Source organism: Sceloporus undulatus, chromosome 2 (genome assembly GCF_019175285.1).
Source record: "Sceloporus undulatus isolate JIND9_A2432 ecotype Alabama chromosome 2, SceUnd_v1.1, whole genome shotgun sequence".
Classification (NCBI taxonomy): domain Eukaryota; kingdom Metazoa; phylum Chordata; class Lepidosauria; order Squamata; family Phrynosomatidae; genus Sceloporus; species Sceloporus undulatus.
In genome coordinates this window covers 142389377-142402257 of record NC_056523.1, presented here as the reverse complement: position 1 = coordinate 142402257, position 12881 = coordinate 142389377, and the positions used below count along the sequence as shown (strand labels likewise).

General features: G+C 39.5%; 2 protein-coding genes across 8 annotated transcripts in view; one reads left to right on the top strand and one right to left on the bottom strand.

Annotated features, from left to right (window-relative positions):
- The window catches only part of ANKRD40 (ankyrin repeat domain 40), a 79670-nt gene that overhangs the window by 30097 nt on the left and 36692 nt on the right, over positions 1-12881 (top strand). The gene's annotated exons all lie outside the window — the stretch shown is intronic.
- ABCC3 (ATP binding cassette subfamily C member 3) overlaps positions 779-12881 on the bottom strand; it is a 105047-nt gene continuing 92944 nt past the window's right edge. For 6 of the 7 annotated variants that reach the window (XM_042455129.1, XM_042455130.1, XM_042455131.1 and 3 more), the window contains 4 exons: positions 10492-10650; positions 5291-5457; positions 2399-2593; positions 779-1219 (listed from right to left, as the gene is read on the bottom strand). In XM_042455129.1, coding sequence (XP_042311063.1) covers positions 1111-1219; positions 2399-2593; positions 5291-5457; positions 10492-10650 — 630 coding nt within the window. In that variant the 3' untranslated portion in view covers positions 779-1110. The remainder of the gene's footprint in view (positions 1220-2398; positions 2594-5290; positions 5458-10491; positions 10651-12881) is intronic. The other variant, XR_006102515.1, reaches the window with a different exon arrangement.

Below are 12881 nucleotides of genomic sequence, written 5' to 3'. Positions count from 1 at the left end.
GGAAGTCTGGAACAGATCCCCATGTGAGATCCAAGGGGCAAGTGTAGTAGCTAATTTTTTTTATTTTTTTAAAAAAAATTTTTTTTAACCAAATCCTATTGTACTTACATTAACTTTGCAAGGCCAATATAGCCTAGAGCAGTGGTCCCCAAACTGTGCCCTTTAAGAGATTTTGGACTTCAGCTCCCAGAATCCCAGACTATTGGCCAACATGGTTGAGACTTTTGGGAGCTGAAGTCCAAAATCTCTTACAAGGGCACAGTTTAGGGACCACTGCCCTAGAGCCTTAGTGCCTCTCCCAGCTATGATCACAGCATGTGGTACTTATACAACGCTTGTCTGAGGTCAATTGGTTCCTACTCAAAACATACATTCCAGGCTAGCTGGATGTATGCAAAGTCTTCATTTCAAGGCTTGCCAGTTATCTGCTTGGCAGGAAACAGGGTGAAATTCCCTCTTTCTTTTTTTGTCCCCTGCTTCTTTTCTAGAAATGCAAATGCAGATTTCTCCTCTGTGGGGGGTTCCATAGTTGGATTAGGGAAATGAGAGCTTCTTTTGATACTAACCTTTCTTCATGGGACTTCCTCCAGTTAGAAATACACCAGAGTCATTCTACCCAAAGCAGCAAAAACCTCTTCTTTTGTTAGCAAGAGTTTCATTGAAATGAAATTAAGAAGTACAGTAAATCTCTTGTAGATTAATCTCAGATCACAGTTATGCCTTCCGTGGATTCTTTGCACTTGTCAGAAAATTGTTCCAGAATAATAATACTCAAATGTTTTGTATAACTAGATGTATTTTACTAGAAATAAAATGGAATATAGTCACTTGCTATTCATACACAAACATTACATGCACACATCCCATTTTATTAGGATATCTGTCAATTAAAAAAAATACTTCAGAGAATAGAAAATATATTTAAAAATATAAAATTATTATTTTTTGTTTATCACAACATGAAACATTTTGCTTCTGTATTACCATAATCTGGTAGAAATGCTGTTTTGAAAAATACAGTACATTCAGGTATTGCATTTGGGTAAAAAGCAAAACAAAACCCAAAATCCACCAACCCAGTTCAGTCCTTTGATGGTACCAGCCAGCTTGTTATGCCAGCCCAGCATCTTTGGCCATGGCATAGAAAATCCCTTTGGATTCTATAAGTTTCGAAGGCGTGTCGAATTCAGCAATTGCTCCTTTGTCTAGAACGAGAACTCTGCAAAACAAGAGGGGAAATGTTGTTTACCTTTCTGAAAAATACTTTTCTGAGATGGTGTTATCTGGTAAGTATACAGAAACCTGGATTGACTGGTTGACTTAGTAAATTTAGTACCTCTTCAAGAGTCACAGTGAATCTTCCATCTCCATTTTTAAAGAGACTTGTACTGTTTAGAAAAATCCTGAACAGAGTTACAACTGAACACATCTGTTTTTACAGTGGACATGTATTGCAAACTGAATCTAAGAGAGCACAGCACTACCATCACACTGCGTGGTCCTGTGGGGAATTCATTCTTAGCTTCGTCTCCTTATCTGGAATATTAGTGATTACCTCAAGAGGCAGTATGTATAAGCAAAGCAAAAATAAATTAAATTAAAAGATTCTGCAGATCAAATGTACATGTAAATGAATAGCTGTAATGGGTTTCTGATAGATAAGATTTTCACAAAAAGCTTAACCTGCAGAAAAAATGTGTCCTAGTGACCACTGAATTCTTGTTTCATCTCTAGTAAGTCCAAAGACTTTCTCTGTATTTGGTGAAATAAACTGATAAATGGTTGGTTGCAGCTAAAGAACACTGCCCTTATTATTTTGAGTGGGCTCCCTACATGGCCAGTTCAGTATTCTGAATGTGTTGGCTCCTGCTATACTTCCCCAATCAGCTCTTGCTCCTTTCCAGGAAAATGGCAAATTATTCTTCTTCCTCACAGAGCATTTTGCTGCACTTGAGTGAGGCAAGTTGCACACACAAAGAGTAGTACCATCATTTCTCAGGAATAAGAACTTCTACTTGCCAACATCAAGAGGCAGACTGATGTGCTTATCCATAAGCAAATGCACTAGTTCCCACCTGCCACTTGACACAAACTGACCTGTAAAAACATTGCCTGGAATGGGAATCAAGCCCTCTTTTTTCAATAACCACCTTGCAATAAACCAGAAAACTGAAATTACCGATCCATGAAAAAGGTCAATAAAGATGTATTCCAAAACTTGAATCCAAGACTTTTAAGACTCTTTAATTAATTCAATAGTGGGATTCACTGTAAGTTCTATATGGTAAATCTGTTTACTATTTCAAGGTAGTGAAAAGCCAGTTATGAAACAGCATTCCACAAAGCTTTCTGAAAACACCATTTTTGGAAACACAAAAAGACCAAGATATGTAGCTACCTGGTGTAATCCATAATTGTATTCAGCCGGTGTGCTATCGTCAGCACAGTGCAGTCTTCAAATTGTGTTCTAATAGTTGTCTGAATGAGGTCATCTGTTTCGAGATCAATGGCTGCTGTGGCTTCATCCAAAATAAGGATCCGTGTTTTGCGGAGGAGGGCTCTTGCCAAGCAAACAAGCTGCCTTTGGCCAACACTGAAAAAAAGAATATGAGGATGTCTGGTTTTGTTTTTTAAAGCAACAGGCACACCAAGGCTATAGCATTTGTTGCCTGCATCCTTCTTAACTCTATGTGAGTGACTGAGATTCTCGCCCAGGGGTAGACATCTGGAAGTTTCAGGTGGGGGAGGCTGTACTGCCCCCCCAGGAGCTCAGAAGATTATATCTCTATGCTGTACCCCTCAACACAAACATTGTAAAGCATTAATTTTTTTTAAAGATCAAAATGCTTCCCACACACTTTAAGGGGAATGAGGAACTATCTCACCTAGTTTTGGGACTCCCTAAGCCATTGGGGGATCCAGCAAATGCCTTTAAAAAAAACACCCTAGAAGTCAGCTTAGGCCACAATTTGCCCACCTGTGTTTTAACTAAATGCCATAGGGATTCATGGCTGCTGCTACTTGTGTTCCTCCTACTTGCTTCTGCTCTACTTTTCACAAAAAACCTAATGCATGATATCCTCATGCTCAGCACTTCCTTGCTCCTTGCATGTTGCACCCTATTAAATCAGAGCAGCAGTTGGAAAACACTGAACGCTACAGTGTCTAGGTGTTATACTGTTTCTTCCAAGTGATGACTCCTCCTGTCACCATGTTGTTCGATGGAGCTGCCATGGGCTGAAAGGCCATACTTCCTTCTATGGGCCTGCTTGACTCTTAAATTCTTTGGGGGAAGGCTTTATCTCTGTTCCACTACTATCATGGGTACGTTGGGTGAAGACACAGAAGGCGACCCTCTCAGTGGCTGCTCCCAAGTTGTGTAACTTCCACAGGAGCTCAGTTGACCTCGTGTTGTCTTTCTGCTGGTAGGCAAACACTTGTTTAAGGCTTTCATGGCCGGCATCCATAGTTTTTGTGGTTTTTTTCGGGCTATGTGGCCATGTTCTAGCCGAGTTCTTTCTTGACGTTCACCAGCCTCTTGTGTGGCATCTCAGATGCCAGCCACAGATGCTGGTGAAACGTCAGAAAGAAACTCTGCTAGACATGGCCACATAGCCCGAAAAAAAACACAAAAACTAAAGATTGTTTATTTAGGCAAGACTGTCTTGGTAAAAAAAATTACTATGTCAGAGGGTCTTTACTGAGGTGTGTTCTTGCTTTTCTCCCTTATACTATGTTTTAATGCATTTTTACACTGTTTCAATTTAGTTTTTTTTTTAAATGGCCTTTTTAAAATGTTTGATGGCTTTTTAAAATGTTTTGTATATGATATGTTTTGTACTTTATTTAATTTGTTTTAAGTGGGCCTTGGGCCACATGTTGGGAGAATGGAAGGATATAAATTCATTAAATAAATCAATGTGTTCTATGTAGTGTAAGTAATAGTGAGGGATCATGGGTGCTACCATCAGTGTGCTCTACATAGCTACAGTTGTCCATCCTTGGTCTAGACATTACTACAAGATGGAGGAGGGAAGAAGAAGGATATGGGCCATATCCCATTGCAGAATCCATACAGAATTAGGCATCTGATGACATTGGTAAAAAAAAAATGTGGTAAAAAAATGTCTGCGTTCAACCCACCTGCTGCACACAGTTCTTTTTAACATCAAATACCAATAGTGTTTTTAATACTGGCTTCAATTCAGCATGGATCACTGTAGTACAGTAGTTTTGCATACAGACTTAGTCTAGGCTGAGCCCTATCTCCTGTCCTGTCCCCTATACTCATGTACACCTCTGAAGCTCCTCTGCATGGCCATTGTATACCTTGTGGGGCACAGGCAGGATCAGAGAAAGTCGTGCTATGTTCCCATAGCCAGATGGGAATTACAGCAGTGTTCAGGTCTATTGGAGTCCCAATGATGATGTAATCTGATAATTTTGTGTCTAGCTGTAGGAACATAGCCAGGCACCTCTTTCATTTGGCCCACACCTGCTTCCCATGAAGCATGGAATGGTCATGCCGTGGATAGTGGGCTTCAGAGGCTAAACAGGAAATTGGTGGTGCAGACTTTGGGCACTGGAAGGAGGAAGGAACTATCAACCTCTAGAATGTTCCCCCCCCCCCCCAAAAAAAAAAAAAAAGAATATGCAGGCATAAGAGAAACTTATGCTGGTGTATGTTCCTAATAGGATGCCAGCCATATGCTTCCTAGCTCTGGATGTCTGGCAGCCCCACCTTTAGTTAGGCCTGACTGGTGGATTTAGACTACAATAAAATGCAACACACAACTATTTTGCCAACTCCATTATATAATATGCTACTCAAGAAGTGGGGAAACTGGTATTTGACTAGACTAACAACCGTGGCCAGGACTTTTTGGGGGGGGGGGGGCTGGCTGGCAGAAACTTGTAACATGACCCTCTTACATATATTTTGGGCCTGTAAGTTCTACCAACTGCACTGGCTCCTTGGGTTAATAGCCCTGATTCTAATGTTGTTTGGATTTTGTACCACTTGTTCTTTCTTGTGTACACTCATAAGGATGACTATGTATGTGTGCGCACGTGTGGGGAATGGAGAGTGAGTTGGAGGAGGGTGACAACCTTGAAGCACCCAATAAGATCTCAGTATACACAGTGAGAACAGAATCCTAACTTGATATAGAAGAATAATCTGGCTAGAATGGTCAACAGGAGCACTTCACATAGCAACATTCTGGTATATCTCATTAATAGATAGGAATTTTTTTTCTTAATATCTACTCTTGAAGGAGATTTCCATTACCTAAGATTTTCTCCTCCTTCTGAACATTCGTAATCCAGCATAGCTGGCTGACTGCCGACAAACCTCTTCAAATGGGAGAGTTCAAGAGCCTTCCATATTTCTTCCTCAGAATATTTATTGAAGGGATCCAAATTCATACGAAGTGTTCCAGAAAAAAGAACAGGATCCTTAACAAATACATCACAATTTTGTTAGAAAATAACTCTTAAAAAAACGTAAGGGTCATCTAGGAATAATTAAATGTCCTTTAATGTATTTCTAACTCAATAGTGAATTTATGCAAAATCTCTCGCTATGATATGGTTTGCCAATGCAATGATGTTATGTCCACAAACGTGTCAGATTCTTTTTGATTTCCATAGTGTAATTCACTAGATTCTTTATAGCTGTGTGGACATGAAGCTATTATCTAACCAAAATTTAGACTTCATGATCTTCAGGAATGGAAGCCAAGGGCAAAACCAATGTCACACTAGTGTCCAACCAGAGAATGTGGTCACATAATTAAAGATACTTTTCACAATTCATGACCACAAGTTTTAGCATATATGTCATATGTAAATTCTGAACATGGCTCATCATCAAAACACACGTTTTGGAAGCTATCATGGCAGGCACCTTTGGATGTTGACTGTGTTCAATTGTTGTTATCTGCATTTCCTTGTGACTGTCTGTATTCTGAATCATGGCATGTGGTATGCATGCAGGAGAGGGAGTATAAAGGATAATTTACCATCATTCTATGTATACCTTTAATAAAAATCAATTTGAAACAAAGAATCACATGATTAACTTTCTTCCCCTCCTCTCCTCCTTCCAGTCCAAGTGTGTTTTCAAGCTCTTCAGAGCAGGCTTTAGGGAGTTGCAGGAGCGAAATAGTTCTGGCAACAGAACTACCTTATTGGAGACTGCCCCAACCCCTTAACTACTATGTCATCTTGATAAGACAAACAGGGGGAAATGAAGAAACCAGTACAGTGGACCCTTGTTATCCGCTGGGTTTGGTTCCAGGAACCCCCGTGAATAAAAAAATCCGTGTATGTTCAAGTCCCATTAAATACAATGGCATAGCAAAATGGTGTCCCTTATATAAAATGGAAAAATCAAGGTTTGATACTTGAAATTTATAATTTTTTGAATATTTTCAAGCTGTGGATGCTTGAATCCATGTATAAAAAATCCGTGGATAAATAGGGCCAACTGTATGAGATACCAGTATTGGATAGTTGAATAAAAATACTAGATAGAAAGCATATGTGTGTTCTCCCTTCTATAGCCATAGCAAAATGCGTCAAGTGCCCTTGGATAATATCAGCATGATAGAGAAACAGGATGGAAAGTGGTAAAAGGTGAAAATGTGCAATTGCAAGGCCTAATGGAAAACACATGTATAGATAAGGGTACCAACTGGAACCATCATGCTGGCAGCCCTAGCACCGCCTTCCCCCCCCCCACCCACCCCCCCCAACGAAAGAGTATAAATGTTTTGATCCCTCTTGACCTCCCACAGCCAAAAACACACACCTTTGCCCCCCCCCCCCGCATCTTTTAGGGTTACCATGCTAACAGGGGATCATTATGGAATAGCAGTAATTCTGTCTAGTATGCATGCCCAAGCAATATGACCATCTAATTAGTGACATGGTATCTACATAGAGATAAAGTGCTTTGATTAACATATGGAAATGTATATAGGCTTGGATGTCTGTTCTTTTTCCTCTGCATCAATCTTTTTTGTCACTACACCACTTACACCTTTTCGCTGAAGGAAATAAAACTGTGGACTCTCCCTTCTTTGGTGTGTTACCTGGCTCATTCGCACCAAGAATAAAGAACTCCCATTTTTGTGGATATCAGTCCTGAACACTGCCAACTCAGTAATAGTATTTATCTGAGATTTAAGTAATCCCATTTTATGATCTGTTTTGGGAAATGATTAATGGTCCTCATTAGAACCATACTTTGCACTGGATTCTGAACCAATGCATGGGAAAAACATAATCTCAGCTTCCAAAGTCTCACAAGCATAGAAGAACAAATGGGATGGATTACTCCCATAGTTCATCATCTGCTAAGATACAGTGCTACCAGACCATCTGTCATCACGTTATTCATTTGTTTAACAATGACACTGGTCATCTTGGTGGTTGTTTAGACTATAGAGCAACAGGGGACAAAGCATGTTCCACAGACTACATGTGCTATGTGGTATCCACCTCTTCAATTGTTAACTGGAAAAAAACCACTATACCCTCTAGGGATAGGGACGAGCAACTCTACAACATGGTGGGGGTGAGGATTGACCTGTTTTAAACCATGAGGGAGTGTTTCCAAAACTGTTTGGTAAATAGTCTTCTCCTGGGCCACAAACAAATAAGCCCTACCTCAAAACATGGTCAAATTGAATCTTATTGTGTCTTCAGTAAAAAACAAAAACAAAATCCAGGTGAAGTGAGTGTGATGAGAAGTATGGTCCCTCCCAGAACATTTGTGTGTGTGTGTGTGGGGGGGGGGCTCCTGGACATGTGGAAATTACCCACCACCCCAGTTCTAGAGAGGTGGCTGTTATCTATAAACTACAGTTTTTTCTCAGATTTCTTTTTGTCCAGACAGTATATAACCCTTTCCCATTTGTTGAACACAATTGAGATAATGCCCACTAAATTAGCACATCTATTCTGGAAACTATATACTGTACTGTATTTCGTTTTTTCTTCTCCTAGATTTTATGTCTTTCTTTTTGTTACATTATTATCTATCTTTCCACTTAAAAATAGGTCTACAGGTGACTAAAATGTCTAAAATACATTAAACAATAAACTAATTAAAACAATAACTAAAAGTAAATTAAACAATAAAACTATTAAAACCTTTAATCAAATGCAACTAGATTACGGTTACAATAGATGAGATTTCCCACTATAGTCTCAACTACAGCAGTAATGCAGATGGAATTACATAATGTGACAAACATAATGAAACCAGCAATACTGTGGCTCATTTCAATGCTTTACAAACCAACCGAAGTCCCTACAAACCAAAAAAACCCAGATGTAAAACTAAAACAAAACAAACCGAAGGGTTCTAACAAAAAATGTAAATAGCCAGGATAAATAGAAGGATAACTGAACCCTGGAGCAACCCCCCCCCCCAAAAAAAAACCCCCAGTATTATTTCTAAAAGGGCATAAATACCCCACTGAGAAGTCTGCACATGCAAAGAGTGAATATATAATGATATTAAAAATTTCAAAATTCAAAGCCAGAGTAACTAAACCCTGGAAGCAACTTCTGAATTGAGTGCAGTCACATTGTGTGAACTGAGGAGGTGATATATTAGTTATATTTTGAATGTTAGCAGGCCACTGAGGAAGATGATAGTTGAAACATGTCTGGCCTTGAGTTTTTAATACTACAGCAGTTTATTTTCTGCATTTGCATAATTTTAAAGGGGTTTGTTTGTACCCATTTTTGATATTTTACTGGCTTTTTTCTTCCAGGGTTTAGTTACTCTGGCTTTGAATTTTGAAATTTTTAATATAATTATATATTCACTCTTTGCATTTGCAGACTTCTCAGTGGGGTATTTATACCCTTTTAGAAATAATACTGGGGTTTTTTTTTGTTTGTTTTTTTGCTTCAGGGTTCAGTTATTCTTCTATTTATCCTGGCTATTTACATTTTTTGTTAGAACCCTTCGGTTTGTTTCATTTCAATGCTTTGCCATAAACTGTACTGGAAAGCAGATACAGTATTTAGGAATTCCTTATAAATAGTCTCCCTCTGCCGGTCAGGCATGGCTGAAATGGTTAGTTCCCAGGCAGAACTGATAGCTTGTATACCTCCAGTCTCCCTTCAGATTTCTGTAACGAATCTGTGCTGAAGGCTGCAAAGATGGGTATGTTAGCATTTCCCGCTAGGAGCAAGCTGGTCAAATCCCATCATGGCTCAACTGAATCCTAGTGGATGCTATGTGGTATCGATTTAGATGTTGAACTGCCACTTATGTGTATGCATGTGTACAAACAAGAATTCTTATAATAATTAATAATAATGATTTGTTTTATTTATATACTGCTATTCCAAAGATCATAGCGGTGAACAGCAAGTAAGCTAATTTGCCCCCAACAGTCTGGATACTCATTTTAGCGACCTCGGAAGGATGCAAGCCTGAGTTGAGCTTGGGCCCTTTTGCTGGTCTTGAACTCGCAGCCTTGTGGTTTTGAGTGAATGGCTGCAGTACAGGCATTTAACCACTGCGCCACCAGGGCTGGGAGCTGATCTTATTAACCTTGATTTTCAGCTCTGTTTGGTTTTGTCCATTTTACAACTGATATGTGATTGCAATAAAGTTGCATTATTCAACATTTCCCCCCAATAACAAGGTAGGAGTTAGGTCTAAGTAAATATGTTGTTGTGCTACCCACTAGCAGCTTTCAGAATAGTCAGTGATAGGCCCAAAAAATACAACAGCATGTCCTAGGCTGCAGCAATGGAAGAGGAAACCTCCTCCTCCTCATTCTTGTACACAGGGAGCAAACTAAATTACTGTATCTTGGTTTTGTTGGACATTGCAGCTTAATTGGACTTATAAAGAATAATGTATTCCTGTTTCAGAACTCATTTAAATCTTTTCCCTTGGTTTCCACCTTACACCTGCCATGGGACACAAAGTAATTCTTCTGAAGCTAGGCATGTAACTACTAATCCTGGATACATAGCCCAATAGTATCCACACAGGACTTTGTTGTTGTTGTATGACTTTAAATCATTTATGACACTGTGACCCTAAGGTGACAGGGCTTCTTTGGCAACACTTGTTCAGAAAGGGCTACGAGAATATGAACTGCCTAAGACAGTCTCTCACAACATTTTTTGACATGGAGGAAATTTTGAAACAATTTTTAGGTCTTAGGAAACCTTTGCATAACAGTGTAGCAGCTCAATCATGGTCTCTCAAAGAAACCCTATCAATCTCTCATGGAATTTTCAGGTTCCAGGGAACCCTATTTGAGAAACCATGGCCTAAGGTTATCCCATGGTTTTCCTTGGCTGAATAGGCATTTGAATCCTGGTCTCTGAAAGTCCTAATCCAACACTCAAATTATGACACTATGCTGGCTCTCACTTTACAGACCCTGCCTTACCACAGATGAGTAGTTTGCTGTATAAACCAAAGTTTCATGACACAAACTGATTTACCTGAGGAATTATGGTCAACCTGGATCGTAGGTCATGAAGGCCAATATCTGCAATTCTCAGTCCATCAATTTTGATTTCCCCTTCCACAGCTTCTAAGATCCTGAAGAGGCAGAGGGTCATAGAGGACTTGCCAGCTCCAGTTCTTCCAACAATCCCAACCTAATTGATATAATTGAAGGGGAGGGGGGTATTTATTAGTCTTTAAAATCAAACTTATTTACTAGGTTTAAAAATCAACAACAAAACTATTAAGACTACTATTGGACATTTTATTTGTAGTTCTGTGAGAAGAAATACAATGATATTTTTTAATCTTCTATATGTTTGGGGTTCCCTCAATCATTCTGTGAGTGTTCTCATTGCAAGATAGTCCCTCTAAAAGGAAATTTGTGTTGTTGGTGGGCCAATGCCCTGGAAGGGGTCATTTGGCTATGTTATGAGAGGGAAACATACATCCTCAAAGCAATGAGTTTATATATTCTCTCTTGCAAGTTTACCATCTTAAAACAGTATCAACCTAATTCAAACATTTGAAAAATTAGGGACAAAGTATAGTTCTGGCTTAGATAATGGCTCCCTTATAGAAGAAAATGATAATGCACAATATCCAATCCAGGTGAATTTTACTTTAATCCTTTTCCAGATTATAGTTTATGAACAATGTTTTTTCTTTTCATCTTTTCATTATGATCCACAAAAGGGTATCTGAAACAAAGGTCATGTACATTTATCAGTGTGCTTATGGAAAAGAGGGGAATCCTTCCTCCATATAGAAGGTTCTTTGAGTCAGTGGAGGCTTCCCCAGGCAGAAAAATGTGTGTGTTTGGCATAAATTTCACTTTTCTGACCACAAACTGATGGTGCATCTACACTGTAGAAATACAGTGTACCTCGGGATACGAAATACCCAGGTTATGAAATTTCCGGGATACGAAAAAAATCCCATAGGAAATAATTGTTCCGGGTTTTACGAATGTTTTTTTTCGGGTTACGAAAAATTTTTGGTGCTTTTCGGCGCTATTTCACACGGAATCGCGGCTTTCCCCAATTAGCGCCTATGGCATTCGGCTTATGAAGGCTTTTCGGTTACGAAAGCGGCCGCGAAACGAATTAATTTCGTAACCGCAGGAAGCACTGTAAGCAGTTTGACACAACTTTTCGCATGGCTCCATCATTAGAATCCGAGATTTTTAGTTTTGGTGAGCAACCAGCACTCTTTGGCAAAGAAAACTAAGCATCCTTTAAAACTACAAACCCCAGGATTTCATAGGATGGAGCGTATTGACACTTAAAGTAGTGTCAAACTGCATTATTTCTACAGTATAGATGTATCCCAAATCTCATCTCTCATATTGATCTGGAGAGTCCACCAGACCTCTGGAGAAAACTTTGGCATGCGGGTGAGGGCAGAATAAATGATAGTAGTCTGTTGGATCAAAGAGCTTTTGTGAATGGAAGGAATGGGTTGAAACTTACAGAATGTCTCCCTGAAAAGGGTAGGAGAAGATCTTTGCTGTTTTCCTCCTTTCCCATACAGTGCCCTATGTCTCCTGAACATGTCTGGAGGAAATTGGGGGCCCTCTCAAACAGTGGCAGAGGTTGTGTAGAGGGCTGTGGGGGGAGATGAAATGGGAGCAAACTGTCTCCTCTCCCTCTGAACAATTGTGTGGAACTCTGCTCAGTTGACACACTTGTAGGTGGAATAAAAATTGTTGATTTAGCCCCTTGTTTTAAAACATATCTGGTGCATACTGTCCTTTGGGATATGTTTTCTGTAATACAGTATGCTGATCTAAGTGGGATTTTAAAACTAGCTTCAACAGTAAATGTGTTTCATGCTTTACCTCCAGCCCACAGTGGTTCCCTACCCAGCTCACAAACTTTTTTCATTGTTATCAGTAATTAAGGGATATCAGAGAGCTTTAATAAATGTTGTGAAACGACAGCCACTGCTTTAAGTACTTATGTGACTTGATCTTCTGGGCTAGTTTGAGACTCAAATGGCGGTTGATCAGACCTGTGCAGACATGTTCAAGCAAGGATGTGGGCATAGGGGTTACTTCTTATACAGCTGACAACTCAGCCTGTCTTAAGGAACAACAAGTATGGGTGAAACTATCCCATGAAGAACTTTTTCAGCATCCACAAATTAGAGCTGGTAATCTTTGTCACATACACCTTTATCTCTCCAATAGGAATTCCACAAGTATAATTACACACATTGTAAGAATTTGTTGCTGCTGAGTTTACAAGCTGATAAGAGGACAGACCACAACTCAGTAGCAATGCACAAGCTTTGTATGCAGAAGGTCTGAGGTTCAGTCTCCTGCATCCTCAGGTTGGAGTAGGAAAGACACCCCCTCCCCGGAAACATTAGAGAGCTTTGCAAG